Source organism: Carex rostrata, chromosome 35, assembly GCF_964058835.1.
Source record: "Carex rostrata chromosome 35, lpCarRost1.2, whole genome shotgun sequence".
In the NCBI taxonomy this organism is placed as follows: Eukaryota; Viridiplantae; Streptophyta; class Magnoliopsida; order Poales; family Cyperaceae; genus Carex; species Carex rostrata.
The window spans coordinates 1012103-1038275 of record NC_135952.1 but is presented as its reverse complement, the minus strand read 5'-3'; the positions used below and the strand labels follow the sequence as shown (position 1 = coordinate 1038275).

Here is a 26173-nt window from a genome sequence, read left to right as displayed (position 1 = left end):
CTCCTCTTGCACTTCTTCCGCTTGATCATCTTGTGCTTTCTCCACCTTAATCTCCACCTCTTGTGGTTGCTCCTCTCATACCTCATCTGCCTCTTGTGGTTGCTCCTCTCGTGCTTCCTCCTCTACAGAATACAAATATACATCTAATTAACATACCATAAAACTATTCCTATCTAACACAATTTACTAAAATGAAACTTTACAAGTAATAACTAAAGTTGTGGCGAAGAAAAATGCACCTGTCGTCGGCTTGATTTTTTTATTGTGGTGTAGCTCAGTCTCTTCATCCTCCCCCCAACCTTCCTTTGTGCTTCTTGAAACCTATTTAGTACATGAGCCACTAATAGAGTCATCAAATAGGAAATAGATCGCTGAGCCTTCTCTTGTGATCCAGCAGGTGGTCTGTACTCAGAACAATCTCCTTCATTACTAGTACCAGGAGCTTCACCTGAAATTGGGATCTGATTATGCTACCCAAAAAAAAATGTACTTGGTTGATGATTAATACAAGCAGATTCATATATATATATATATATATAGAGAGAGAGAGAGAGATGGGCTATGGTGCATTGCAATGCATGAACCCTTTTGTGCATTGCACTATAAATTATGGATTTAAAGTCCAAACGACCAATCCGAACCGTTCATCTTGTTCTTCATATTAATATGTGCTTGAGGACCAAATTTTACATTTTTTGGAATTTTTTTACTATTTATTAAGCAATTTTTAAAGTCGCTGATCTGATGATCCAGAAAATTTTACTGTTTTTTACTGTTCACAGCAAAACAGCAATTTTCAAAAATGCTTAATAAATAGTAAAAAAATTCCAAAAAATATAAAATTTGGTCTCCAAGCACATTTCAATATGGATTAAACATCTAACGGTTCGGATCGGTCGTTTGGACTTTAAATCCGTGATTATAGTGCAATGCATAAGGGGGTTCATGCATTGCAATGCACCATAGCCCATCTCTCTCTATATATATATATATCTCTCCTCTACATTATGCATCTTAAATTGAAATGGATGACAGAAAGTCGTGTGGTTGAGATTTATTGATCTAAATTTGAATTGAATCTGAGCCATCTAAATAAATAATCTGCCTTCTTTTGATTAAATACACCATTTTTCTGTATAGAAGTCTAAATTTAGTTCAAATTGGACCCGTCACATGTATAGTCATACGTATTACCACACGCATTTTCGCTTTACACCATTGGATTTGAATAAAAAATCGTGCAGATTAAGTCTAAGATGCGTAATTTTTTTCGCTGGGAGCGCTGCGCCTCTCCCCAGCAAATTAATTTTTTGCCCCCATCCCTCTCCGATCCCTTCTTCCAAAGAAAAAAGAAAAAACCCTAATCACCTCAGACCCGCGTCACTCTGCCTTCCTTCACCGTCTCTCTCAAAGCACTGCGAATCTAGAGATAGAGAGAGATGGAGAGAGAAGGGGAAGAAGGATAGCGACTTCTACCCACTCCCTTCTCCCTACTCCCTGCCGATCTGATCGGAACGACGATTCTCTTCGTTGACCACGAAAATAGCGACACGGACGTTTGATCGGTAGTGATTTCGTTCAAATATAGAAGAAGGTGGTCGATTGGGCATTTTCATTTCTCCGTGAAATCTAAGGTCTGTTTTCCCTTAATCTTCTTAATTAAATTTTGGGGTATTTTTCGAAGTCAATTGTTTAGTACTTTCTCAAAATAAAGAAGTCAGTTGTGCATTTCTCAATTTGATTTGTTAATTGGCATTTTCACGTGAAATATGGAGGTATTTCCTTAATTACATATGCAAATTGTGCATTTCTCAAAATAAACAAGTCAATTGGTATTTTCTCATACAAAATACCTCCAGATTACATGTGAATTTTCAGATGCCCAAATTCCTCTTTGTTTTATTTTTTAATTATATTTTTGTCAAATCACATTTTACAATGCAAATTATTAATTGTAATTTCAGATGCCCAACAGATTCTCGGGTAAATATCACAGTTTTGATCCATTCTGTTCTCACCGGTGGTTGATTTCGTGTTTAGGTCAGCTTTTGTGACAAAGATCCAACACAAATTCAAGTGACCAAAATATATTCAGTTTTCTTAAAGTGTGGATATTGTACAATTCAACTTTGTAACTCTGAAGCATCTAATGTTTTTGTTTATGCATGTATTATAGCCTCCAAGAAAATTTAGCATTAATAGAAGCCAAATATCAAGTTATAAGAAAGCAGATCTCAGCATCTTCTCTCAAACAGGTAAATTAGATTTTATAATACCAGTATTTCCAAAATGGCATCTGGGTCACTTTTTATTAGTTCTTGCTGTAAAACTTTGCAGAATTCCAGTGGCAACAGTACCAGTCAGCTATCTGCACAGGATTATATGGTATTAAAAGTAGTTATCAGTATTTTTCTCAGCTTTTCATATGTTTTGTTTTATGACATATACTATAATATATTACATTCATGCAGGAGGGTATTGAAGCACTGATAGATTGTGTGGTGCATAGAGCTGGAATTGTACATAAAAAATAAGTGGTTGCTTTGACAATTTACAAGTACCTGCTTAATTGGAAGTGCATTGAACTAGAAAAGACATGCATCTTTGACCGATTATTGGAGATGTTTAATTCTGCATCTAAGGTACCTTTTGTTTTAGTCGAAAAAAATGAAATAAAGGGATCCATTGCAATTTATGTTTGCATATTCCTTCTTTAATGCAGAAAATTACTCTGAAATATTAATTGAAATATTAATTGAAATATTTACATCTAAGGTATCTATGTAAGTGTTCAACAAATATTTGATTATATCATTTATTTAATCCGGTCTAAGCATTTGTTATTTGTAGCTCGCTTTAGATCTTGAGAATCTTACTCTGTAGTTAACCACTAAATTTGATCTTTTCTATCCATTAGTTTACGTAATTCTTGAAATTCGATTCTTATTAAGGCTTATTTTAGAAAGAAAAGAAAACCATAGACAAATTACACATAGTCATTAAGTGATGTTGTCATAATTCCTTGTAATTGTATCATGATATGAATCCATTCTCTTTTTAGGTTTTGTGATAATGGGAATTAAAAACTGGAATACGAATCGGGATTATAAACGAAGTTCGAATTGGTATTGATCCGTTTAGTCAGTAAAACCGGAATAGATATATCATTCAAGTCACGTCATCTCTGATTGCTCTTGGAAGATATCGATTGGTCTAATTGTCCATATAAACAATCCACTTTTTCCTCTCTTTTTTAATTTGCATAAGTTGTTTTGAAGGCAGTTCTCATAGCACATGAAACAATTTGAAGAATTGGATGTAAAATTTTCATTGATCTCCAGTGAGATTGGTTTTATAGAAACTGAAATTTGAGAGAACTGAGATTTGCTTATTTCTTTGTTCATGTAGAATGGACTCTTTACGAACAAGTAGCTATTGCTGCTATGGATTGCCAAAATATAGGCGATGAGTTGCGGGTCTGAGGCGATTAGGTTTGTCTTCTTAGTGTTCAGGTAAAACCCAGATTTTTTATTCTTACATTCATTATTATTGTCAACCAAGCTTAAATATTTCCTAATTCGGCCAATAGCTATTAATTTGGTTATTTCATGCAGGCTACATGTCAAATGCCAAAAATAACACTTGAAACATTTGAAAATATGGAATAATTGATTTCTTTGTCATAATTTTTGTTATCTGCATATGAGTTCTTTCATTTTGTCTAGATGAGAGATTGCACGTACAGGATAATTGATTTCTTTACAAATTTATTGCAAAATAGCTTTCTTTGTTCTTATACCACATATATGCTGTGCTGTTATGCTTTGTAGAATGGGAACCTTACTAAGCTTCAATTAATTGTACTTCTTACAGACAGTATGAAACCTGATACAGAGAGCTATAATTGGGTAATAAAAGCATATACTAGAGCTGAGAGCCTGAGACCTATGACAGGTTCGCATCTAATCCATTCATTAGTCTTGGATTGCAGCAGCATGCTTTTAATTGGAGAAATGAATTACCGTGTTATCCATAAAATACAAAATCCGTACCTTTTCATAATTGCCAAGAAGACCCTACCTTCTTGGAAAATTTAAAATGTAGGCCCTGCCTTCCCATGAATTCATAAAGGAATGAAACTAATGCCGTGACAAAATAACCATAATTATATATCTCATTTACTTCCTGAAATAGAATCATATCTTTCCATAGAAGTTAGATTTAATTTATCATTTATTGGACAAAATCAATTTCATTAAACATAGTTATTTTTTTTTGTAGAATTTCATTACAATACCAGTGTTTTTAATAGGTTGCCAAGTACTATGATGAGTGATGCAATACTAAGGCGTCAACAACCTCAAATCAGAGTTGGGTACAGTCCACTGTCAAGATAAAGCTGGAAGACACAGCCGTTTGACAAAACTGCTTAAAATTTGTTCTAAGCAAGATTTGTGCCATCTATCCTTGAGGGATGTTAGAAAAACCTCTCTCTGTTGATTAGTGCCGGTTTTCCTTCATATTCCTTGTTTTATGTATGCTATTAGATTTTGTAATGTTTGCATCCCCTTTCTATCGTGTCAAATTCTATTTCAGACAATTATGTCATATCATTATTTTTTAACAAAATAATTACTATTTTCATTGAAATGTTTCTTTAATAAAAATATATATTTTTTTCTTATAATATATTCCGTTGCATCGCACGGGTACGATACTAGTATATATATATAGAGTTAGGCTGGGGTGCTATGGATAGCATAGTGGCCTATATGCTACGGCTCAATATTCGAGTTTTCAAAATCCAAACGGTCGATCCGAACCGTTCATCTTATTCTTCATATTAATATCTGCTTGGAGACCAAATTTTACATTTTTCTGAATTTTTTTACTATTTATTAAATATTTTACAAAATTGTTGATCCAACGGTGGTTGCACAAAACAGTAAAACCGTTGGATTAGCGATTTTCAAAGTGACTTAATAAATAGTAAAAAAATTCAGAAAATTATAAAATTTGGTCTCCAAGCAGATATTAATATGGAGAATAAGATGAACGGTTCGGATCGACCGTTTGGATTTTGAAAACTCGAATATTGAGCCGTAGCATAGAGGCCACTATGCTATCCATAGCACCCCAGCCTAACTCTATATATATATATCCTCCTTATTAAGGAGCTTAATGTCTTGATCCTGCAAGGGTCCTGATTTACTGTTTTTTTTTTCGGAATGATGCTCAGCTGTTGAATTTTCATATCGCACATAGATGAATTTTTCAAATTATGAGCTTCAACACTTAAGTATGCATTGGTCGCGCCACATATGATCCCAGTGCTGCGCTGCATATGATCCCAGTGCATGTAGACTGCGCGCTGCACCCGTGGACCGCGCCTCTGAACCATGCACGGCACTTGCGGACCGAGCTTGTGCACCGCGCACCCTTTTTCTTTTTTTCTGCTGAAGGCGGGATTCGAACCCAGTTGGGTTCTGTTGGTGCCAAAATTCTTACCACTACACTAGAGTTCACGTGTTATTTTGTAAATAAATATAGTATTTAAGTATTTTTCTCTACAAATTTGATTTAAATTATCTCTCCTCCTTATTAAGGAGCTTAATGTTTTCTACTACATAATTTGCTCCCGTTGCTGTGCACGGGCACGATTACTAGTATATATATATATAGGAAGCTGATATAAGTACCCGCGCTACAGTACCCGCACAGTACCCCCATCTAAACTGCCATAACTGTTTGTGGGGACCAAACTGCCATAACTGCACTTCAGATCTGTAACTTTTTTTAATATTAATAGTCAAATCTTGAAGTATGTAGTCCAAAGAAAACAAGTTTTATATCTATATAGTAAACAATGTAAATGATAAATTAATTATTTTTAAATAATCGTACCTACACTTTTTTTGGAAATTTCTGATGTCGTACCCGCACCTAAACTGCCATAATTGCTTGTGGGGACCGCAACTGTTCCAGATCTGTAACTTTATTTTAAAATATTAATAGTCAAATCTTAAAGTATATAGTTCAAAGAACACAAGTATTTATATCTATATAGTAAACAATGTAAATGATAAATTAATTATTTTTAAATAATCGTACTCGCACCTAAATTGCCATAATTGCTTGTGGGGACCGCAATCGTTCCAGATCTATAACTTTTTTCTTAATATTAATAATCAAATCTTGAAGTATATAGTTCAAAGAACAAAAATATTTATATCTATATAGTAAACAATGTTATAATTTTTACATAACTGCCTGTGGGGACCTAAACTGCTATAATGTTGTAATTGGATCCCTTCTCTTTTTACATATGACACTGAAAGTATTAATATCTAAGTATTGAAAGTATTTATATCCATGCACTGAAGTATTTATTTTTATGAGGTCAACTATTTTTGTTAGATAAATGTTGATGCAGAATTAGTGCCGAGGCTTTGAAAGAATGCTGCTGGAATTTTAGAATAATAATTAGTTGGGACTATATAATATCTTTTTAGAATAATAATTAGTAGACAACATAATTAGTGGGGACCATAATACATTATTCCTCTAAATGCAGTTACTGTAGCCCATGTACAGATGTACTGTGCGGGTACTGTAGCGCGGGTACAGAAATGATTATTCATATATATATATAGCAGCGATATTAAAAGGATGCATATCTAAATGATTTGAGCAAATAAAATTGTATGCTAAAAAGATTTTATTCTAAATCATTCGGTACAGGTCAAAAAGATTAGGGATACCAATTCAGAAAAAATAATCAATTCATAAGAGAATTGGAGCTAGCAGCTCTACTTTCCAAAATAGCCTGAGTAAACGGGGATGAGTGGGAGGGAGGGAAAAAGAGAAAAAAAGGTGTGGTTTACAGGGATATTTTGTTAATAATTTATGAAGAGGAGTATTTTATTTGTTGATTTGAAAAGGAAGGACATTTTATAAAATTTTCCTATTATATAAGCAAGAGAAACAGTAACAGTAATAGTGCTTGGACAGTTGGGCAACATAGATTAATTAAATTAATTAGAACAGAATTTAATTGGAAAACAGTTATGTCTGAATAAAGATCACGAACGTTATATTAACAAGTGGCCTCTAGCATTTATATTAATGGATACACATAATTATTTGTATTTGTATTTGTATTTGTATATGTATCCTCTTCTGAATAAAGATCATGCAAATTGTAAGTTTGAAATGGACAAATCTGAAAATTTGGAACATCTTTTAATATATATACTCCTCCAGGATCCTCTAGCCTACACCCCCACAAAATCAACAAACGCTGTGATAATTCCATCCTCACTAGTGTGCTCTAATCTTCATAGAAATGGTACGTGCTAACTTTTTTGTATACAATTAATGATCGAAATATTGGTTTTTTTTTATAGAAAATGAGTGTTCAAAAAACTAATTAGCGAGAAATACTTCTAATTTATTAATCATCTTCAAAAATAACTTTTCTGGATTGTGTTGATATATTGAAGACGATTAAGTCGGGCCTTGCGGCAAAGATGGTGGGGAACTGAAAATATGGAAAATACCAATAACATCACTAGCATTGTTAAGATCCGTGTTGCCTACAACACTTATACTCATGCTATTACTATAACATACAAACTTCACTACTCAAGGACTTCTCAAGGCCATCATCTTTGTATGTTATAGTAATAGCATGAATATAAGTGCTGTAGGCAACACGGATCTTAACAATGCTAGTGATGTTATTGGTATTTTCCATATTTTCAGTTCCCCACCATCTTTGCCGCAAGGCCCGACTTCACCGTCTTCAATATAGAAAAGTTATTTTTGAAGATGATTAATAAATTAGAAGTATTTCTCGCTAATTAGTTTTTTGAACACTCATTTTCTATAGAAAACCAATATTTTGACCATTGTATAAAAAAAAGGTAGCACGTACCATTTCTAGGAAGATTAGAGCACACTAGTGAGCATGGTTTGGAAACTCAGCCGAGTCCAAGTCAACTCAGCTAAGAAAACTCGGTATTTGGCGGGACTTGTTCGAGTTTCACCCGAGTTTCATGCCTATGTGAGTTTTTCAGCAAAACTCGGATGAACAGTGTTTGACTCGGCCGAATTATCCAATTTTCAGATCGAGTGAAGCCGAGTAAGGACGAGTCAGCTGAGTTTTACACCAAGTTGAACGAATTCAAAGCAAAAACACCCGATTCTCACCAACTTGGACCGAGTCTCAACCGCCTGAGCCATCGTAGAGTGATCTGGACTGCATGGAGGCTTGAGTTGTTACGCATCGTCAAGACTCAAGAGATGTTGAGGCGGGGCACCGTCAGAACTCATAAGCCTTTTAGATTTTTGAAACAAAATGTTGGTGGAGAAGACAATTTGAGGAAAAAAGAAGAGTTGAAAGAAAAATTTGGGAAAACAGCGATTTTTTTGGGAAGCAGCGTTTTAGCAAGTGGAGAAGATGTGAAGTACACGAATTGAAAATCGTGCTCCAGCAGTAATAAAAAAGAGCAGGAATCATTCTAGTGTGATATCACATTTATTTTTTTAGACTACATTTATGAAATTTTGAAAAATTTGACTAAAGTGAAGTTAAAAGACTGTGCATCCGTGATTCTCTTTTACCATGTGATTTACTAATTTTACCTTAGTTTTTTTTTTTTTTGTCTAAAAGTTGAAAGACTGTGCATACCATGTGATATAATTCAAGCTCATCTACACATGGAGTACAACTAGAGTATAATTCAAGTAGTAATTGAGAATTTTCTAGCACATACAATTTATATGTTGAATATGAGGATGTTAATTAATAATCTTTATTTGACGCTATATTAATGTCTTCATTTTTTGGCTTTGTACAATAATATCTCCATTCGTATTTTAATACAAAGAATAATGAAATGATTCAACCAGCTCGGCATAGCTTCTAGCAATAAAAAGTGTGTTCTATTTGTAATTCTTGTATTACATTATATAGGGTAAATTTTGCTGTAGGTTACTAAACTTTGTTATTTGTCACGAATTGGTCACTCAAGTTTGATTTGTCTCTTTTGAGTCACTCAACTTTGTTGTTTGTCTCAATCAAGTCCATATATACTTTTTCATCCAAAATTTTAACGGAATATTCTTATTCCGTCCAAAAAATTAACGGAATATACTCATTCCATCCAAAATATTAACGGAATTAGCATATTCCGTTAAAATTTTGGATGAAAAAATAGAGGGACTTGATTGGGACAAATAACAAAGTTGAGTGACTCAAAAGGGACAAATCAAATTTGAGTGACCAATTCGTGACAAATAACAAAGTTTAGTGACCTACAGCGAAATTTACCTCATTATATAATTAGTGAATTATTTAAGTGTAATATTTTGTCTTAATATAATTTTTTTACAAATTATTTTTACCAATTTTTTTCTACTTTTTGACTATAAACCAATTTTCTATTAAAAAAATCCGAGTTACCGATCGATTCTTCTGATTATGGCTGATTTATCCAATTTCGATTCTAATTCTGATTCTGATTCCGATTCTCCGATTCCAAGTTTCATAACCATGCTAGCTAGTGAGGATGGAATTATCACTGTGTTTATTGATTTTGTGGGTGTGTAGGCTAGACGATCATGGAGGAGTATATATATACCAAGAGATGTTCCAAATTTTCAGATTTGTCCATTCCAAACTTACAATTTGCATGATCTTTATTTAGAAGAGGATACATATACAAATACAAATAATTATGTGTATCCATTAATATAAATGTTGGAGGCCACTTGTTAATTTAACGTTCGTGATCTTAATTTATTCAGACGTAACCGTTTTCCAATTAAATACTGTTCTAATTAATTTAATCTCTGTTGCCCAATTGTCCAAGCACTGTCACTGTCACTGTTACTGTTACTGTTACTGTTATTGTTACTGTTTCGCTTGCTTATATAATACGTCACCATGAAATAATTGAAAAAAGAAACTTCAACCGTTACATTGAGGAATTAATAGCGCCACAATGCATGTATAAAAAGTCATTAAAATAATTTATATTTGAACATTAATTATAACCCTGGTCTTGTGCTGAAAAGCTTTCATGCATCTCTATGCTTTCTTAAATGTAAAATCCATCATTATATGATTCTGAGACTTCCCTGATATGAAATTAACGATATTTAAATGAATTATCAACTAATACATAATTGCGTGTGAGTTGATTGTGAGATTTTGTTTTTTTTTTTTTTTAATTTCCATCAACATACTACAAATTTTGTTTTTAATTTTTAACTTATTGAAATGAATTTAAAAAGGTGTTATTAAAATAATTAATATAAACATCGTCACAATGATCCATTCCCATAAATATAATGTATGTGACAAATTCCATGATCATAAAAGATTGAATTACATGAAAAAGCATCCCCAATCAAATGGTTGTATTTATATATAGGCATTGTCGAACAAAGGCTCGTCCAGTACAGGGGCATGCATGCATGGTCAGAATAATTAGTAGAGTGGGGACAAAAAAATTAAAATTATTCCAGACTGTCCAAGATAGATTTCTTCCTATGATTGGTGCCGACATCATCACCACATGTGCCTTAGCCCTTAGGCATGACAACAACATGTATAATCCAAATTAATGATGCACATGGGAGATAATTAAGGCCATCGACCATCGTTGCATGTTAAGTAAAGTACTTGGAACTGTTGTGGGACACATCCTGGCCACAAGCTTGATAATGAGATGTCTCCTGTTCTAGCGCTCTGGGACCCATCGTGCAGTCTCTGCGTGTTCCCCTTCCCGTTCTGCCTCGCGGGACCCTCATGCAGTGTTCTATTTGTTTTAATTATTCTGCCCGTTTCCCAGTCGGCGCTGCCCTCTTTGCCCGAGCCCGTCTCTTCTCTTAAGTGCGCATTGACTGAGTCAAAATTGAGCTGAATTCCCCAATTCTGCCTCAGGTCGTGACAGAGAATCGCGACGGATTGAGGGAGATATTTTTCATTTTCTTTGTTCGCGATGGGTTGAGGGAGAGGGTCCCTTCGTTTTTCGTTTCTTTTTAAATTATTTTCTTCTTGTTTTTTCCCTTCTCCATTTATATTTACACTGGACACCTCCATTTACTTAATTTCTGATTTGTTTGACTTAATTTTCTTCTTCTTTTTTCCTTTTTTTTTTTAAAGGGATGAATATTATACCCATTAATTTTTTTTTCCATAACCTCAATTTTTGACAAATTATTTTTTTATTAACTTTTTCTATTTTTTTTAGTACAAACTAAGATTTTGGCAAAAAAAAATAATCCGAGTTTCTGATCTGATTCCATCGATTATGACCGATTCATCCGATTCTAATTCCACAGTCAAGTGATCGATTCTGATTCTGATTCTGATTCCGATTTTTCCTTCTATGGTTCAGGGTGCATGCATACCAATTGGATTAGTGGTTGGGATTGGGATTAGTGGTTGCAAATTGAAAACTAATGACTTTTGGATAGTAAAAAAAATATACATGCATATGACTATTTGAAGATTAATTTTTTTTTTCATTTTTTCCTATATTTTATAGAAAAATAAGCTTTTGCCAAAAAAATCCGAGTTTCTAATCTGATTCTGCCGATTCCTACTGATTCATCCGATTCTGATTCTATGGTCAACTGACCGATTCTGATTCCGATTCCGATTCGGACTAATTGGACTATTAATTTCACATATATATATATAGATGCGAGCCGTTCATTTAACAGAAAAATCTGACCTAAAATTATTAAATTTGAGCAACTTGTGCAAATCCTAGATTTCTAGATATCTATCAGATTAGATGTTAATTAAATTGTTTGAAAGTAGTTGCACTTGCCTGTTCTTCTATCCTCTGGTGTAGTTGATAATAATCGAATTCGGCGATCATATCCTCAGCATCATAGGCAGCATGTCGATCGAAGCTGCTCCGAGAGGCGGGCAATATTCGGGTTGTTGAAGCGCCACCACTCGGCTTTCTCCAACAAATGATTCACAGGCAGCAGACTGTCACGCAGCTGATCGAAATCGCTCTTCAGTTCCCAGGTACCGGCGACACGGGACTCTAGCTTTGACAGCAAAAGCTCCATTGATTTAATTAGGCAGCAAAAGAAACAAAAATATATACGGCAACAGATCAGGTTAGTTTATGGATAATGAATTGATGATGAGTAAAAAGAAGGGACTGAATTTGTGGTTCAATTCATTGAAAGGAAAACCTTAATTGTGGTTTTGTGTAGTCTGTGCTGATAAGATATTGTAATTATGGTAGGGGAGGGGTAAGCATCAAGCTTACACATAAAGAAAAAAAGGAAAATTTTATTTTTCCATCTTGAAACGGTCAATTCAAAGTATATAGGATTCTTGTAGAATGCAAAATGTTACTATTTCAAATTTCTCACTTTTTTTGGAATTTTTTAAAATAATCATGTTTGAATGCAATTATTGATATATTTTATTACTTAAGGCTAAACATTTAATAAAAAAAAGTCACAAATAATAATGATATTAACGGAACATTTTAAAATATCTTTAAGGCTATACAAGAACAATTTTATTATTTAAGATAGAATGATTAAGAATGAAAACTTAATATGAGTAAAATATGTGTTGTAGTATGTAATGATCTAAATGCTCCTTATACTTTTTTTTTGTAATTTAATTATCCTCTCCAACAAAGCTATTACAAATAACTAATGGTTTAAATAGCGATTATAGTGGTATAGCGAGACAGTTAAAAAAAAAAAAGCAATTGCACCAAGTAGCAGGCTATAGCGCCGATAGCTAGCTATATATTGCCCATAGCGCCATAGCTTTTAGGGTCCAGAAAAGTTATAGCGTAGCTATTTAAAACACTGCAAATAACTATAAAAAAACTTACCTAAACTTATTGATTAACTAAATTAGGGAAAACAATTAGTATTTTGTTTTGAAGGTCAGAACTACAGTGGTCAACAAATGTATTTTATTAAAATTAAAATTCTGTGTTGTACAATTTCTAGTGAATTTTTTTGTAACTTATTTTTAACAAACTTAGCTCAGAGGATGGATTTAATTCTCTTTTTCATCTGGTCATGTCCATTCCTCTCTCCTATGTTCATGGCGGACATTCATTCCTATTCAAAGAAAAATTAAGAGAAAAGGAAAAACTTTTTTTTTTTTATGGTTGTAAAAAGGAAAAACAGTTGCAACAAGATGGGTATAACTTACTCGAAACTCTACAAAATAAACTTACGAAATCTGCTCCTTTAAATCAAATATCAAGTTTAAAAGATCAATTATATATTATATTTCTGTCAATAGCAAAAGTCAAATCTTTTCTATTGTGTCATTATTTTTTAGAAAAGAGGTACAAATTGAAAAAATAAAAAAAGGATTAAAAGATACTCTTTCATGAAGCTCTTTATAGTTAACAATGAAAAAAAAAACCATAAAAATGATTGGATTAAGATTGCAGTCTAATTAAGAGGTGTACTTAATCCACTGTAAGAGGCAATGTTCGGTCAATTTTAGACGGATTAAACCCTTAAGAATTGCTGTGTAGAGATCCGTGTAGCCTTAGCTTTAATCGATTCTGGTCAACTACATTTGTTGTATTGTAGTACACAGATCACGACACTACCTGAACTACTAATTTTAACAGCTATATAATATAACCTCAATCTGTATAAATAGAAGAGGAAATATATATTGTAATTCATGACAAATGATCAATAATAAAGCAATTATTAAATTAAATTTGATAATTTTATCATCATATCAGTTGAATCTTTGATATTAATCTGTGATGTTTGATTGCATGGGGACTAAATGATGGAATAAGGACTTTAAACAACATTTATTATGTAAAACATAATTTAATTGAGTCAGACTAAGGTAGAATAACTAAATTTTTAAGCTGACTTAAATTAGTCTAAAATAACTCACTTCAGATAATTTTATTTTATTTGGCATGTGAGATTTAATTTGAAGGTATCTTTTAATCTTTTTTTTTTCAATTTGTACCTCTTTTCTAAAAAATAATGTCACAATCAGAAAAGATTTGACTTTTGCTATTAACAGAAATATGTTATTCTTCTAAGTTACCTTTCCCTAGAAATATAATATATAATTGATCTTTTATACTTGATATTTGATTTAAAGGAGCAGATTTCGTAAGTTCATTTTGTAGAGTTTCGAGTAAGTTATTGTGCAATAATTTGATTCAATTTATTATTTGTTCACTATTTAAAAATCAGAATTTGTATAAATTAAATTCTAAAAAAAACAAATTTTACCACTAAACACACAACACATATCTTTATTTTTTGTCTTTCTATTGGGACCTTTCTTTGTATGGTTTGAATTATGGTTCATGTTATTTTATAGATTGTGGCCTTGAGAACAAGATAGTTTACATTTTATTTATATTTCTGAGGTTAAATGGATAATGGGTCTCTAGAAAGTGTTCTCTGCTATTTATTTATTTATTTGTGACACAATTTGAGTCCTTAAATGTGGAAATAAATCTGCTACCTGTTTTTTCAAATCCAACTACTTATTTGCTTAGAGATTCGTGCATAAAAATCAATTGTTTTTGGGATTCGCACATTCTAAAATATTGATGATTGGATTTGAAAAAGCAGGTTCCTACAATTCTTGTTGGAATCGAAGCAGATTTATTTCCCTTAAATGTTTGTTTCTTATGGTATCGATCTTTAGGTTTGGAGTTTTTTCTTTACCTTCTTGCCCTCTTTTGTTTCTTTTGTTAGTGAATAAAAATAATCACGTCATTACCGATTTCGTCATGGTACGTCACACAAGTTGGTCACGTGACGTGACTTGCATGTCACATCTATTCGTGTGACATGTCTTTTTTTTTTTTTATCAAACATGATAGTTACGGTACGTCATACATACTTAGTCACGTAACGTCACATAACACGTTACGTGGCCAAATTTTCCAACTTTTTTTTATTCTAATTTATTTTAAAATATTTTATTATTTTTTTAATATTTTATTTGATTTTTTTTATATAAAATAACATAAAACTAAAAAAATATAATTAAACATGACTAGTGATGTCACATTTGATCAAATCACAATCACAAATGACGTGAGCATTCACGCAATATAAAGTGTCTCCATTATTTTTATCGCATCATCTTGTAAAAACAGTTTATAGTCACAAACCGTGACAAGGCGAGTGATAAATTTTAAAGAACAGTTCACATTTTGGGAATTCTTTTTTTTTTTGTTGGTTTTCTTTGCAAACAACAATTATTGAATATTTCTTTGAGTTTTACAATTTCCAAAAATATATCTTATATATTATATCATTTATGAGTTAGCTGTTTGATTTTGTTATATTAAAATATTTTTTTAACAAACTTGAAATATCAATGCTTCATTTTTTTTTCATAACATAACAGAACAAATATAAAACTAAAGAACTACTGTCGTCAATTTAATAACAAACTCTACAAAATAGATAACAAAATTTGCCAATAAATGTTTTCTGAAATTTAAATTGGTAAATAAAAGTGAGCATTTTGGAAAGCAGTTAAGCGACTATTCCCATTACACACTAATTGTTATACTAGAACTTGCTTTCAAGTTCTATGTATGAATACTGTCACACCCCAGATTTTAACCATCCGGAGCATGATTATAACATTATCATTGCACTTTTTCTTGGCCCGTCAACCTACGTCGGCAACAGAAAAGAAAACAAAATAACAAAACGGAGTGAGCTACAAAGCTCAGTAACCAGTTATTTAACGACGCGCTTCTCTATAATTGGCTTAATTTAACAACCATTTAAATAGGCCGGATTAATCCACACAAATTCACATCAAATTATGCACGCATATTTAACCAGCAATAGCACGTCGGTCTAGATTATCCATAAAATAAGTCACATCATATTCACACACGTGTAATCCCTGTCACAGGCGATTCCCACATCCTCATAACACAATTCCTTTAATCCACCAATCCAATGAGAAATCCATCCAACATTGGAATGCCGTCAACCCATTGGAAAATCCATCAAACAATGAGATGCTACAATCACATATCAAATTTCAACCTCAGACCCGCTATCCCGTTAAATATGCCATCATAATTCAATATGCAATACCAATATTCAAATCAACCATACAAAACAAAAACACAGTTATAGAGAAGTCCTGTTACCTGAGAATGAGATATTCAAAATTTTAAATTGAATTGCAATGACGGTTCAGAATCAGTGCGACGTAGTCGGAATTGAAATCGGACATTGATAATTGATATCCAAAACTTTCACAAAATATTTCTTCTATTCTCTTTCTTTTTTTTCTTTTTTTCTAAATTTTCATTTCTGTTTGTACTCGGATATCAATCTAAGAACAAAGTGAATTGTGTCGGATATAAAACAGAGAGAAGGGAATCGAGTCTATCAATTTTGATATTTTATTATGTATATATAGTTAAAGTGTAAACCGAAACGGTGCATTAATAGAAGAGGTGCGTTTATCATGAGGAGTTTAAAATTTAAACAGCAATGCTCCGAAACTGTTTCTAAAATAGTTATTAAAATAAACATTATTATCAGGTTAATATTGCGAATGAAACGGGGGTTAATTTCTAGCGTCTCAATTTTACAGAGCAGTTATATGAAAGAAACTTATTTAAATAATTAAATTAGATATAGAATTTTCCTAAAACTTAACTTTATGGAATATTACAAACACAGACTTTAAACATGCTACTAAAAAAAAATGTCATCTTTATTATATTTTATTGTGATTTTTTTTTAAACATAAATAATGACTCAAATTTTCGGGACGTTACAAATACTGAGCACAACAAGAAATTGCAAAGAGATGCTTAATCCATTTGATTAATTTAACTATGTTCTGAAAGAATACAAAATTAAAACAAGCAAATTCAAATCAGATGCTGAATCCTAAATAAACAATCAGATCAAGATCAACCAAATAAGAAGGCAGCGGCTTGCTCTTCATTGCCTTTAAATAATTCTAGTGCATACTTCACCGATTCCCGATCAAACCCTAGTTCCATGAGCCTCTTTATCTTGGTTTCGAGATCTGAAGACTGTTTAAATAAAAGAAAATTTTGAAATATTAACAAGTGAAGTTTGATTTTATCTTTCTCGGCAAGAGATACAAATTTGAAAAGGTATTACTTACCGCAACTGGGGCTGCAGATGGGGCTCCTAAAAATACAAATTAACAGAAAAATAATAGATATATTAGTACACAGTGTTCATGGTTTAGAAGTGGCAATTAAAATTGAAAAAGAAGAAGAAACCAATTTTAAAAGAAATTCATTGGAGTAGCAGCAGTACCAAAACCCCAAGTAAACACAAACCTGATGTGCGGGCCGGGGAAGGTAAACTCGGGGTCTGGTTTCTTGCCCCTGAAGATTCCTATAGTATGAAGCAAAATGAATTAAAAAAATGTAGGTATAGATTTTGTTATTTTTATTTATTTATTTTTATGGGACAAAACAATTGGTTCATAAATCTTTTTATTAAAAATTAAAAAATAAAAAGAAATAGATATTAGGAAAGTTCTCACTGGAACTGATCCTGCTGCTTGTAAGTTGGCTAGTCTCTCTTCCCGTGCATGTGTCGGGATATCTTTTTCTATGAACATAAACAAATGTGTATATGTGTTTAATATACTAAACAAAAGCAACCATATGAAAGAAAATCAACTAAATTCGAATTCAGCAAACAAATAGTAACCTTGTAAAAAGGGAACCGCAACCTCTCCACCACCAACTCTCAGCACATTTTCCTTCAAATCAATTATACACTGCACCAAGTTCAAAATGAACAAATTATTTTTCCTAAAAGAGAGACTATATAAATCAAATTTAAAGCCAAACATATATAATAATAATAGAATACTAATTTACTTGATGCTTGCGCAACATATCCAGGCCAAAAAGAAACTCCATATTATCAGCATCCAATACAGTGAAAGAACACGGATAGAATTGTTGCCCAATCTAAAAAAAAAAATAACACTATTAGAAGAGTGAGGCTATGGTACTATGCATAGCGCAGATTGTTCCGTACTATGGATCAATATCTCCATTTTCAAAGTCCAAACAATCGCTCTGAACTGTTCAACATGAACTACATACGAAAATGTACATGTAGATCAAATATTACATTTTTTAGAATTTTTGAACTATTTTTTTTTTTAAAGGTAGAAAATCACTTGATCTGAATATTTTCATATGAAGATCATGTTGAACGGTTTAAGATCGACGGTTATAATTTTGGAAAAAAAAATATTGATCCATAGTACAGGCCAATATGCGCTATGCATAGTACCATAGCCTCACTCAATAAACTTAATTGGCATGGAACATCCTTAAAAATGAACAAGTTGAAACAGTTACCTTAAGTGGGGCCACATGTATACGGCCTAAGATCTCTGATTGGCCAACACCAACAGCAACACCTCTATAACGCTGATCTAAGAGTCTCAACAACCTAAATATGGGTAGTAAGAAAAATGAAAAAGAGAATTAACCAACTTAAGTGAGTATCCACTTTAAAAATATTAGCTTAAGAGTGAGGTTATGGTAATATGCATATCACGAATCAACCTGTGCTATGGATCCATATCTCTATTTTCAAAGTTTAAACAGTCGATCCGAACCATTAAACATGATCCCCATATGAAAATGTGTATGGAGACCAATTTTTATAATTTTTTATTATCTTTTTAGATAGGTAGAAAATCACTACTTTCAGATGGTTGAGAATTTTTAGATCAAGTGATTTTCTACCTATCTAAAAAAATAGTAAAAAAAATCGTAAAATCATAAAATTTGGTCTGCAAGTACATTTGCAAATGTATATTACCAGAGCCTCACTCTTAGCTTATTTTCTATTTTACATTATAAATTGCTGTTTTGTAAACTAAAATAGCATCAAACTTTTCAAAGTAAAGAAATCACAAAAAGTGTACTTAGATATCTTACCCACAACGCTCTGCACAACTTTTTGATATTATTGTAGACTGGGCCCCACTGTCAACAAAGGCCTATATATTTCAATGCAGAATATAAAGTCAACAAGTAATGTAAGAAATAAATTAATCTTAACAATTAGACAAAACATTATATGTTTCGTACCTTGAGAGGTACACCATTGACTTCCATATCCACATATAACATAACCTATACATTTAAAACATTATAAATATAATAAAAATATCACTGTACTTGTACAATATTAAAGTAATTCATTCAACTGTTTATGAATCACTCACCACTCGAGCAAATGCCTCAGGATTGTGCTCCAAAGCTGCCTCCCAATTTTCATCGATACCTTTCTGTGTTAGTCATTTAGACAAATTACTTTATATAAGCTAATTGAACATAAAGAATTAACCCAAAACAGTGAAGATATAAATTGATCATAAAACCTGACGAATAGCAGCTTCAATCTTCCTCTGAGCTTCAATATCAAAGGGATCCGCAGTCAACAAAGCCTAAAAAAATTTCACAGATGATGTATAAATTACATGTGCAAGAAGTAACAAATATTCATCTCATACAGGTAAATATATGACACTAAAGGACAATTTATGTATAAAATAGTACACAACAGACCCTGAGCTTGTTAAATAAAAAATTTAGTCCTTTAGTTTTGTTTAATCAGCCACTATGCTTTCAATTTTTGTTCAATTAAAACTCTTCCTCAGTTATCACAAAAAATCATGATAAATGTTTTAGGAAGCTAACCTGTAAAGTTGTACAATTACTATTTTTTCCAATATAAGAAATCAGCCAGACAATAATTTTCATGATTCATTTAGAAAGATATTAATGCCTGATTTAATCCAATATTGGATGCAGGCTCTTGGTACATGTAAATTGAAATGCCTGATTTCAAATGTGATGTTAATTTTGAAATTCTTCGATAGTTTTTGAGGCCGAAACTTAGTTACTATAAAAATAACTATAACTGCTTTACAAGCATGTGTGTTTGACTTTTATCTTTTTCTTACGAGTTCTTCATCCTGCTTGCGCTTCATTTCGAGTCTCTGCTTGTGGCGTAACCGTAGAATGTCCTGAAGGGCATTTATGTCATTTCCTAATATAGCCTGAGCTAGTTGCGGATCATTCTGCAAGTGTATCAAAGTTAGAAATTCATATTCAGCAGGGAAAACTTCATAAAAAATCATAGCAGGTAGCATGAATTCAGATTAGGTAAGGTACTTGACAGGATCAGGATAGATCCAGACCATTTAATTTAAGTTTGCACAAATCTTAAAGCATCTCCCCATATTCCAAATAGGCAAGAGGAACAATTATATAATAGCCCATGTATCCTCAAGTTTCCAAATCTGAAAGAACCCTTCTCTATTTTTTTTATATCTCTTATTTAATGCTCGAATTCATCAATTTCTAATTATATATTTGAATCGGGCATTAGCAGAAGTCTTTGGTACCGTTGATATTAAGGGCCATATTTTATGAATTATAATTCACTAAAGGTTCTTACATGTAAAATAATTTCTCACCACAACAGATGCATACAAATCTTATATGTAAAATAATTGTAAAACACAAAACAGAATATTTAAAACTATATAGAAAAAAAAATTCATGCCTGAAGAAGCTGAGCCATGATTTGGGAATCACGGCGGATGTGTTGTTGGAATGCTTGAGGGTTTACAGCTGACCCATCTGGCGCAATTCTTAACTGATCCTCAGATAACCTGAAGATTTCAAGTGACAAAGAAAATGCATTTAACTAAAGTTAAAAAACTTATTACTGATAAGATATATTCTATCACTGGAGAATACTAATCCATAGTTAGTATTGGTAATGCTATAATTTGTCTTTTTCTAATCCTTTATTTGATTCAAAATTCATTATTAATGCAACTACTTCTCTAGATATTGCTTTTTATGAATAGATTTGGCTTTAATCAATGGCCGAGTACAAATCTAGTTTCATACCAGTACAACTCTAGTTCTTAATTTCACTTAAATTGGTCTTATCAGAAAGGTTCATACCAGTATAAATGAACATCTAAAGATAGGTTACCTGTCAGAAGCAACCAGCATAGTAATTAAATCTCCATCTTTTACACCAACCGCGCTCAAGAGATCAGAGTTTCTGATCTCATTTCCATTAAATTGCAACTGTTGCTGTTGTATGGCTACTTTCGTCTGACAAAAACAGTAAAGATATGAAATGCAGAGCAGTTTTTACTTTTATGTAAAAAAAAAACGAGCAAAAATTTAATTGTACCTCTACTTCCAAGAGAGCTTTCACATTCTCTACCTACAGATCAAACATTAACACACAAAATTAGCAAAATTGACCCCAAAAAATTCGCAAAAAACAAAAATAGGGTTTTTAGGGAGAGGGAGATTGGTACGGATTCGTCGGAATCGACGTCGAGCGAGATGAATTGTTCGTCGGAGGTCATGACCGTGATCTTCATCTCTCCAATTGATGACTCGAGATCAAACGCAGAGAAGGAAGAATTTGTTGCGATTGAGTACAATTTGGAGCGGTCTAATAATATTTTTGCTTGTGAAGTGGGGTAAGGTAGAAGGAGAGCAATCGTCGTCTAAAAGCTGGTAATTTTTTTTTTACGGTGGGTTAATTTAAGTTCAACTGTTGTTTATTTATCAAAGCGACCAATTTGGGTAATTCATATCACCTAAGGTAACAGAATATTTATGTTTAGATCAAGACCGTCCAATCAGAAACTGCACGAATATTAAAGACGTCCTTGCATTTTACCTTGGTCCAGATTGATCCGAATCTGATCGAACGGCCCATATATAAGCATAAATATTCTGTTACCTCAGAGGATGTGGATTGGGATGCCTATTTTTACTTTCTTTTTTTCATTTGAATCCGTCTGATTTGGGAATTCAAATCACCTGAGTTAACTCAAATTTTGAGGTTAGATCTGGACCGTCTGATCTGTTTTAGCATGAATATTTAACGGGTCAGATTAGCTCGGTTGAGAATGTGCAAGGATCAGTTAGTTGGGCCTATAATTGGGCTTAACGAGTCAGGCCTTAGACTCATAACAAATTCAATCATATCCAGTCCATTGTCAAATCTTTGTAAAGCCGTTCTATTCATATCAATATTCGTACAGATTACTTTAAGATACATACATATCAAGTATGAACAAATCTTGATGCGGATCAACGGTTCTGATCGGAATTCTGATCTAGTACAATATCTAACCGAGTAGAATGAGATTTGAATCGTCAGTTTAAGTCTAAAACAGAAAAGAGTGCTTTATATGATTGTAATAGCATGGTTAGCCGTTATTCTGATTCTTGCGTCTGCTTTTGTTGAAATAAAAAGGAAAATATGCACAACACATATTGAAAATATACTTCCTGGAGACGCATAGCACAATCTATGAGAAATTTCCAGATTACACCAAATTGGCAAATTCTCATTTTTCTTTTTCTTCCTATTAGATCTTCCTTTTACAGCTGAAACTTAATTAATACATAATCTTCTGTAAATCTTTTATTTGTTTATTCCAACGGCTATATGACCTAAACTTGTTGTATAAATAGAGTAGAATGAGGAGGGTTCTAATACCTCATATTCGTCATACTTCATTATGCATCATGCTTTATATTTTTGTTTTCGAAATTCAAACTATATATTGATCCGAACCACTCAACATGATATTCAAATTCAACGATGGTGATTCGTCCATACACAATATGCGCTGAAATCTTTTGATTGACAATAAAATAGTTCACATCCTCTGCATTAATGTATCATTTGAATTAATTTTCGAATCGTACAATTAGAATTTGGTCCAATCCGGTCCACGCCTACAAGAATTCATATCACCTAAGAGCATCTACTTGGTCAAATTAAACTAAACTTTTTATTAAACTTCACTGCCTCTAAACTTTTGATTTCGAATTGTCCTCACTTGTGGATCTGGAAATCTAATTATTCATTAATTGTAATTTTAAAATGCCTAGCTAAACCACCTTGGTTTTCTTCCTACAAACATTTTCCCACGTTACCAAACGATATTTCTTTCTTACAGAGCTACCACCATACCAGAGAAAGCGTTTTGCTAAGCTGATCTATATTCTTTTGTTTAACCCTAGGTGACATTCTATAGATAACTAATTAAGCAGTAAAGAGCAACAACGACAGATATATATTAAGTCTGTTTTATAATTTCACCCGTCTTCCAATAGACAATAATTTTCTTTCCATCGATGTAATTTATTCCAAATTTTGTCGATTAGAACATTTCAATCCTCTACCCTAAATTTAAGTTTGTTTGTTAAATAAGTATTTCTGATATTGAAGGCGTGAGGAACGGAGAAATAACATTATTGATCAAACAAGCAAAAAAGTTCAACTTCATGAACAAACCAAACTGTACTTACACACAACACTCATAATTTATTTTATTGCGGACCTGCTTCATGGGCTAAGGATCAATATCATACATATATATAAAACAAAGACAAATAATGGAAATCATGATTAGGATTGATGAATTCCTAACATGGAATCCGCAGTAGAATTATAAGTAGTACAGAGATAACACCCATCTCTCTCTGGAAACGATCTTCTCAGGGAGTTTGGCTTATTTACACATATTTGTATTTATATATGGCCTAAAAACCCAGTGATCTCAGATGTTACCAGTACCAGTTGAACCACCAGTAGGACCAACCTACATAATTAAAAGAATCAACAAGATATAGAGGATCAGTTCCATTAATTATGATGAGGATTTACATCCAAAATAATTAAATTAATTAATAAAACACTTTGGGCCTTCCTTTTGAAGAAAAAAAAATCTTAATAGAGTATAAGCATGCAAAATGTACCCACTTGAAACTTATCGCAAGACCATTGATTTTGGGTACCTATCTAAACTATCAAAAGTGTGAACCAGATGATACTTTAATCATCAACCACAAAAAAGATGTCAGACCTACATATTGACCGGAATTATTATCTGCATTTTATAATCTAACAGTGATCTTATTTCCCATAACTTAATTACTAATTAAATTTCAGTTTAAGTTAAAAAAGAAAAAAATTAATGGTGATCGAGTTTTTGTTTTTTGTTTTTATCCACAATATATAATCACTTTACATACCTTTAAAGAACAAAACTACTGGTGTCAAACCTCCACATTTGTTTTAAAAAAAGAATAATTATAACTTTACATACCTTACATATGTTCAAAACTTTACATACGTAAACTCCAAGTGCATCAAGACGTGCTCCAGATGAGCGTCCATGGAAACCAATAATTTTACCGTAAGTCGCTGGAAGTTCAAATTGATATCCCATTTCACTACCATATGGTCCATAAGTAATCTTGCTGCTTGTCTCAAATATAAGTTGCCTCACACCACACCAACCATCAACAGAAAACCCACCGTAATAACCTTTTACAGAGGTAATGTACTCATCCGGTTGAAGAATGAACTACAAGACCAATAGCATACAATAAATATCATAAATTAACTATATATCCTTTTAGTGGCTACGTTATTCAGTTTTCCACTTCATTACCTTAGAAGTCGAATTGGTACAACTATCAATACCTGTTCAAAGGGTCCTGGTAAAATAGGATAACATGTGTTTTGTTTTTCACTTCATTCCTCTTCTGTTATTATCCCGTAATAGATCAATGTGGTTAATTTGCATTAGTATAGAAATGCAGAAAGGTGGTACCTCTGCCGAATTTCCTCCTGCTCCGCCCCACTTAATGGACTTCTCAACGCCATCAACTATGTATGTTATAGTAATAGCATGAATATAATTGCTGTAGGCAACACCGATCTTAACAATGCTAGTGATTTTATCCACACTGAAAGGTTCCCCACCTTCTCCGCCGCAAGGCCCAACCTTGAATATCGTCTTCAATATATCAACAAAAGTAATTTTAGAAGATGATTAATAAATTAGAAGTATTTCTCGCTAATTAGTTTTTGAACACCCATTTTCTATAGAAAACCAATATTTTGACCATTGTATACAAAAAAGTTAGCACGTACCATTTCTTGGAAGATTAGAGCACACTAGCTAGTAAGGATGGAATTATCACTGCGTTTGTTGATTTTGTGGGTGTGTAGGCTAGAGGATCATGGAGGAGTATATATATCAAGAGATTGATGTTCCAACTTTTCAGATTTGTCCATTTCAAACTTACAATTTGCATGATCTTTATTCAGAAGAGGATACATATACAAATACAAATAATTATATGTATCCATTAATATAAATGTTGGAGACCATTTGTTAATATAACGTTCGTGATCTTTATTCACCGTTTCCCAATTATATTATGTTCTAAATAATTTTAATATCTCTTGCCCAACTGTCCAAGCACTGTTACTGTTACTCTTACTCTTGCTTATATAATACGTAACCATGAGATAATTAAAAAAAGAAACTTCAACTGTTACTCTTGCCCCTGCCCCGGATGGTCAGCTCTGAGTATGGACCACCCTTCAGCTGGGTGGTTTGGGCATTTAAAAAAAAAATGAAATTGGGGATAGATTTGTAAAAATCTTTTTTTTTAGGGTATTAATAAAAATGGTAATTTGGTAAAGTCTTTTTTTTTTTTTGATTAAAAATAAGGATCAAAGTCCTTATTTGCTTTATTTATTTGAAAACTTTTATAGGTTTCAAGTTGAAACCTATTACAGTAGTAATACCTAATAGCTCAACCTATTGAGCTTACATGTTATATGTTTTAAAATAAAGAAAGTACAAAGTCTCAAGATTTAAAGTTTTAAGACAATGAAATAAAACTCTTCTCAAGCTTGCTGAATATACTTCCACTGCTCTTTCACTTCTTCTATTAGTTCATTTATTGGTTTTGTCTCCTCTCTAAAAATTCTAGAGCACCTTTCCCTCCAACAAATGAACATTGTAAACAGCAAGATCTCCCTTGTTCTTAAGTCCCCGTTTTTACTTACAACCCATAAAGGTGCTTCTGTTTCCTTCAATATTTCTTTTCATCTTCTTGTTGTAAGATGTATTACTCTTGAGAGTGATTCATATAGCTGTAGAGAGAATGTACACTCTGAAAATAAATGTGACGCGGTGCATGTTGAAGACATATCCGATTCAGATTCGGATGTAAACGATGGCCACAATAGATCC

At 32.5% G+C, this 26173-nt stretch overlaps 1 protein-coding gene and 1 long non-coding RNA gene across 7 annotated transcripts in view; one reads left to right on the top strand and one right to left on the bottom strand.

The window, feature by feature from the left end:
* Window positions 1–979: 979 nt before the first annotated feature.
* LOC144549611 (uncharacterized) lies at window positions 980–4689 on the top strand. 2 transcript variants are annotated; one of them, XR_013509730.1, is made up of 8 exons: window positions 980–1634; window positions 1965–2040; window positions 2177–2255; window positions 2338–2385; window positions 2472–2642; window positions 3409–3512; window positions 3874–3954; window positions 4313–4689. It is a non-coding gene; the product is annotated as an uncharacterized LOC144549611 (long non-coding RNA). The 2 variants fall into 2 exon arrangements; XR_013509731.1 differs by lacking the exon at window positions 1965–2040 and having other exon boundaries at window positions 981–1634.
* Window positions 4690–16845: 12156 nt separating this feature from the next.
* Window positions 16846–26173, bottom strand: part of DDI1 (ubiquitin family protein) — a 103542-nt gene continuing 94214 nt past the window's right edge. For 2 of the 5 annotated variants that reach the window (XM_078298154.1, XM_078298155.1), the window contains exons 2-17: window positions 21410–21479; window positions 21280–21312; window positions 21073–21197; window positions 20632–20740; window positions 20027–20143; window positions 19442–19507; window positions 19286–19348; window positions 19149–19193; window positions 18996–19057; window positions 18408–18501; window positions 17916–18008; window positions 17743–17812; window positions 17573–17640; window positions 17364–17421; window positions 17183–17208; window positions 16846–17087 (exon numbers count right to left, since the gene is read on the bottom strand). In XM_078298154.1, the coding sequence (XP_078154280.1) occupies window positions 16962–17087; window positions 17183–17208; window positions 17364–17421; window positions 17573–17640; window positions 17743–17812; window positions 17916–18008; window positions 18408–18501; window positions 18996–19057; window positions 19149–19193; window positions 19286–19348; window positions 19442–19507; window positions 20027–20143; window positions 20632–20740; window positions 21073–21197; window positions 21280–21312; window positions 21410–21475 (1221 nt within the window). In that variant the 5' untranslated portion in view covers window positions 21476–21479 and the 3' untranslated portion in view covers window positions 16846–16961. Of the gene's footprint in view, window positions 17088–17182; window positions 17209–17363; window positions 17422–17572; window positions 17641–17742; window positions 17813–17915; window positions 18009–18407; window positions 18502–18995; window positions 19058–19148; window positions 19194–19285; window positions 19349–19441; window positions 19508–20026; window positions 20144–20631; window positions 20741–21072; window positions 21198–21279; window positions 21313–21409; window positions 21510–26173 lie in introns of all 5 variants that reach the window. The other 3 variants (XM_078298156.1, XM_078298157.1, XM_078298159.1) reach the window with 3 other exon arrangements.